This window comes from Micropterus dolomieu, linkage group LG12, assembly GCF_021292245.1.
Source record: "Micropterus dolomieu isolate WLL.071019.BEF.003 ecotype Adirondacks linkage group LG12, ASM2129224v1, whole genome shotgun sequence".
Classification (NCBI taxonomy): Eukaryota; Metazoa; Chordata; class Actinopteri; order Centrarchiformes; family Centrarchidae; genus Micropterus; species Micropterus dolomieu.
In genome coordinates, this window is record NC_060161.1 from 32,704,241 (window position 1) to 32,709,355 (window position 5,115).

Below are 5,115 nucleotides of genomic sequence, written 5' to 3' on the forward strand. Positions count from 1 at the left end.
TGTGTGTGTGTGTGTGTGTGTGTGTGTGTGTGTGTGTTTCATGTTCTTGGTGTGGTTAACCTGAATACACACTTACCGATGGGGACTTGATGGGATATTGAAGTCCCCATGGGTAGAGACGCTTTTTGAGGGTTACAGCTACAGTTAGGTGTAACTTTGTGTGCAGAGAGTAAACCTCACTCTCCGACACCTTAAGAGACGCACACAAGACGCTAGCGCCCAAGTGTTTTAGCGTCCTCATTAGCGCATCTGCCTGGGGTTGCAAGTTTGAGTCAGGACTGTGCAGTACAGCGTGTGTGTGTGTGTGTGTGTGTGTGTGTGTGTGTGTGTGTGTGTGTGTGTGTGTGTGTGCAGGGCATGTCAGATGGACCTGCAGACAGCCATCCAGGAGACTCAGTGCGCTCTCAATCTGGTCCTCAACGACAAGTTCTCTGAAGCCCTGGACCTCCTCAAACCATGGTAACCACAGCAACAAGTGTTTGCGTGTATGTGTGTGTTTATTATGTAATACATGCTATAGTGTATTGTTTTATTTAAAAAACACAATTTGTACTACAGCGCTCGTTAATGTAATCAGGAATTTTTACTGCTACTTGTGCAGGTGTTACCACTGCTGGTGTTATTACTTCTAGTACTACCACAGCGTCGAGTCGAGGCGAGTTGAACTGGCACTGGTAATGGAAAAGCGCCATATTACTACTGGTACTGCTACTAGTACCATTAATGGCACTCCTACTGGTACTATTTGTACTGGTACTGCTACTGGTAACATAAATGGCACTGATACTGGTGTTATTTCCACTGATGCTGCAAATAGTATTATTACTGCTGGTCCTACAATCTGATACTATTGGTAGGCCTACTGGTACAGAAAGTGGTATTATTATTATTATTATTATTATTATTATTATTATTATTATTATTATTATTATTATTGTTGATACTGCTACTGGTAGCATTAACAGAGGTAATACTACTTGTACTATTACTCACTACCGCTAATGGTACCTTTTCCATTGGTGCTACCACTGGTTCTAAAACTACTACTAAAACTGACACTGGTACTGACACTGGTGCCACCACATGCACTATTACTGCTAATAATTACTTGTAATTACTACTAGTAGTGCTGATATTAACATTATTGGTAGTTTTAATATTGCTGGTAATGATACTGCTAGTACTACCCATTCCACAGTTACTGCCACTACTGTTACTACTATTTGTGCTGTCAACTTTACTGTGATCCCTACCACTGAGCTAGAGTGCTGGTACTAGTATTGCCACTGTTATTCCTACAATTACGTATTACAAATTACCATGTGTGGTTTTCGTACGCTGTACTTTGTGTGTGTGTAGGTGGAGGGACAGTATGTACCATGCGTTGGGTTACAGCAGCATCCTGGTGATGCAGGCGACCATGACCTTCGAGCACAGAGACATCCAGACTGCCATGGCAACCATCAAGGAGGCGTTAAACACCTGTCAGAGGTGAGAGATAAATTTTGTGTCAGTCTCAAAGAGCCAAGAGCCGTAAAGTTTGGAATACAGAAATATCTTAATAACTACGGGATGCATTGACATAAAACTTGGTTCGGATATTGGTTGTTCCCAGAGGATTGATCTTACTGACTTGAGTGATCTTTAATTGAAGTGTTCATTTTCTTGTAATGTGGCAAAGCAAGCAAGTTTTTGGTCAAAAATGTACCGTCTACCTCTCTTACTGGTGTCACTTTTCCTCCATTTTCCAATAAAATGCCTTTTATTATATTGTTCAATGAATCATATGTTATTATAGTTCATGTGGAATTTGTATTATCAGCAATAACCTCTCAAAGTCACAGTTGTCCCAATGCAAACAACTAAAATTTGCCAAATTTCACATTTTAATCTGTCTTCAAACTACAGCAGTTGCTGGAAAATTGTCACTTCAGTTTTCACTAAAATTGCAGATAATGACTGAATGTGTTTATTTAGGGTGTTTTCATGGCATTTCACCTTGTGTGGATATGTGACCATAGGACAAGAGTATGTGTCTTTAAAACAAAGTCTTCAAACCAAACTGTTTCTGCAGGTTCAGGAAGAAGAACTCTGTAGTTGGATCTCTGTCCAGTCTGATCAGCAAGCAGTCCAACCTGCAGGAAGGTACATTAACACATGTCCCACCCACTCAGTTTGACTGATATCTGAGGTCTGCAGGAAGAGCAGCTCAGAAAACACAAAATACAATCAAAAGCAGCAGAGAGTCACTGTGCTGCATTTGTATGTTTGCAGAGGAGATGCACGCAGAGATCTGTTATGCTGAGTGTCTGCTGCAGAAAGCCACACTAACGTTTGTACAGGTCAGAGCTACTGTGTGTGTTTTTATCTGTCTGTCAAGGGGATATTCTTCAATGTGGAATATCATCATCATCATCATCATCATCATCATCATCATCATTAATTCTCATAACAGGACATAAAGGACAGAATTTGGCATATTGATAACGTAACAATACACTACATCCAGTTAATGAACCACAATAATTTGAGAACTTGAAGATCTTTTTGGGAGTCGCTGCTCTGGATGATGCTAATGAGTCTGTTAGGTCACTAAATAAAATGTAATTTTGTCCCTCTCTGCCTCTCTTCCAGGATGAGAACATGATCAGTTTTATCAAAGGAGGGATCAAGATTCGAACAAGCTACCAAATCTACAAGTGAGTAACTGTTTAAGGCCATCAGCCACTGTATAATATTTGTCATTTACTTCGGCTCAGCAACAAGGTGAAGATTAAAAGCGTTACACTGTAACATTAGAAAAAGCCCGAAAGATCCTTCTGTTTAAATTAAGCTTATTTTGCTTCCAAACATTGTGTCTGAATGGAAACGTTTAAATTAAAGGTTTAACATTTGAGTTTAAATAAAACTGTGATTCTGTCTTGTCCTGATGGTGACATCATGTTTCATGTGGTACAATAGGGACTGTCAGAATGTGCTGAATGTCACTGAGGACGCGGCTGGCCAGTCTGATTTGTTCAAACAATTTGAAGGCGGAGTCAAGCTGGGTATCGGATCCTTCAACCTGGTGGGTCTTCAAAGAGGATTTGTTTTTTTTCCCCCGCCTGAAGTCCCAGATGGGAGGAGTTTGACTGCAGAAGTTCACTCACAGCAAAGTTAATTAAACTCACCTCCAGATGTTTTCTATGAATTTTCTTTGCTTGTGGTTACATATTGTTTATGGTTTTAAAAATGACTGGTCATCGAGTCAGTTAGTGATTTAATGTTTTAGTTTTTTTGTTGCTCTTTTTCTGCCAAAATTAGGAGTATGTCATCAGCGTATTGGCAAATCAAAACTAGAAATACTCAAACAGATACAGTGTAATGATTTAATCATATTTTTCATTATGATTCAATTGTGTTTGTATTGTATCTGTATCTCTCTTTCAGATGTTGTCTCTGCTCCCTCAGAGGATTTTGAGGTTGTTGGAGTTCATCGGATTCTCAGGAAACAGGGTCAGTATATCCCCTTTAAAGTGATACTCCACCCAATAAACTGTTACACCCTGTAGAAAGGCAGCTGTGAAAATCTCTTGTTTTGTAAAATATGACAATATTCTAATAATCCTTTCTCTTTGTAGGGGTTTGGTTTGTCTCAGCTGAGAGAGGGCGCTTCCAGTCACAGTTTGAGGTCGATCCTAAGCGCTCTGACTCTGCTCTTCTACCACACATATGTGTCACTGATACTTGGTAGGAAAACACACATACACACTTGCCCTTTGCCATAGATAGATCAAACTTTAACTACACCACAGTAGTCAAGCTCCAGAGCTTTATCTTGAATTCTGTTGAGCGATTCAAAGGTTGGCGGCCAATCCTTTTTGGCACAAGTACTGTATTCACAATGTTTATACTATATTAGGTCCTCAGGGTGTTTTCATGCTCAGTACAGGCCGCTTGTGATTACATTAAGACTGAAGACAATGGTGTTGATATTGTGTTTGATCAGGAACTGGAGAGGGGAACCTTGTGGAAGCTGAAGCTCTGCTAGAGCCGTACCAACACAAATACCCCAAAGTGAGCCAACTATCCACACCATTATACAAAGTCTAATTCTGAAGAAAATAATACACGTCCAGTCTAATGACTCATAAAGACATTTAAACTCAAATTAAAACCTATGATTTTAGTGTTTATGTTTTAATTTCAATTGTAGAAAAATGAAAGTTAGAAACAAAAAGCTGCAAAGTAATTGGAAATATGTTCAAATACAAATCAATAATCTAAAAACTACTCTTTTTTTTTTTTCAGGGCTCAATCATTCTCTTCTACTCTGCTCGCATTGCTACGCTGCGAGGAAACTTTGAGAAGGTCTGAAACGCACACAATGTTATCAATTTCCAGAAGTGTCTTAATTTTCAAAAGATATCCTCACAAAAGTCTAAAACTCCAATTAGTCCACATAAAGATGACAGTAAAATACCAAACACATACACTCACCTAAAGGATTATTAGGAACACCTGTTCAATTTCTCATTAATGCAACCAATCACATGGCAGTTGCTTCAATGTGGTCCTGGTCAATCTCCTGAACTCCAAACTGAATGTCAGAATGGGAAAGAAAGGTGATTTAAGCAATTTTGAGCGTGGCATGGTTGTTGGTGCCAGACGGGCCAGTCTGAGTATTTCACAATCTGCTCAGTTACTGGGATTTTCACGCACAACCATTTCTAGGGTTTACAAAGAATGGTGTGAAAAGGGAAAAACATCCAGTATGCGGCAGTCCTGTGGGCGAAAATGCCTTGTTGATGCTAGAGGTCAGAGGAGAATGGGCCGACTGATTCAAGCTGATAGAAGAGCAACTTTGACTGAAATAACCACTCGTTACAACCGAGGTATGCAGCAAAGCAGGCGGATGGGCTACAACAGCAGAAGACCCCACCGGGTACCACTCATCTCCACTACAAATAGGAAAAAGAGGCTACAATTTGCAAGAGCTCACCAAAATTGGACAGTTGAAGACTGGAAAAATGTTGCTTGGTCTGATGAGTCTCGATTTCTGTTGAGACATTCAGATGGTAGAGTCAGAATTTGGCGTAAACAGAATGAGAACATGGATCCATCATGCCTTGTTAC

The 5,115-nt window shown here is 39.9% G+C and overlaps 1 protein-coding gene across 4 annotated transcripts in view; it reads left to right on the forward strand.

Annotated features, from left to right (window-relative positions):
* LOC123980069 (tetratricopeptide repeat protein 39B) overlaps window positions 1-5,115 on the forward strand; it is a 58,236-nt gene that overhangs the window by 12,241 nt on the left and 40,880 nt on the right. For all 4 annotated transcript variants that reach the window (XR_006827364.1, XR_006827365.1, XR_006827366.1 and 1 more), the window contains exons 3-12: window positions 355-459; window positions 1,360-1,491; window positions 2,075-2,145; window positions 2,275-2,342; window positions 2,635-2,699; window positions 2,962-3,067; window positions 3,430-3,495; window positions 3,621-3,729; window positions 3,989-4,056; window positions 4,291-4,350. Coding sequence is in view for 1 of the 4 variants with exons in the window: in XM_046064258.1 (XP_045920214.1) it covers window positions 355-459; window positions 1,360-1,491; window positions 2,075-2,145; window positions 2,275-2,342; window positions 2,635-2,699; window positions 2,962-3,067; window positions 3,430-3,495; window positions 3,621-3,729; window positions 3,989-4,056; window positions 4,291-4,350 (850 nt within the window). In the remaining 3 variants the exon portion in view is untranslated. The remainder of the gene's footprint in view (window positions 1-354; window positions 460-1,359; window positions 1,492-2,074; window positions 2,146-2,274; window positions 2,343-2,634; window positions 2,700-2,961; window positions 3,068-3,429; window positions 3,496-3,620; window positions 3,730-3,988; window positions 4,057-4,290; window positions 4,351-5,115) is intronic.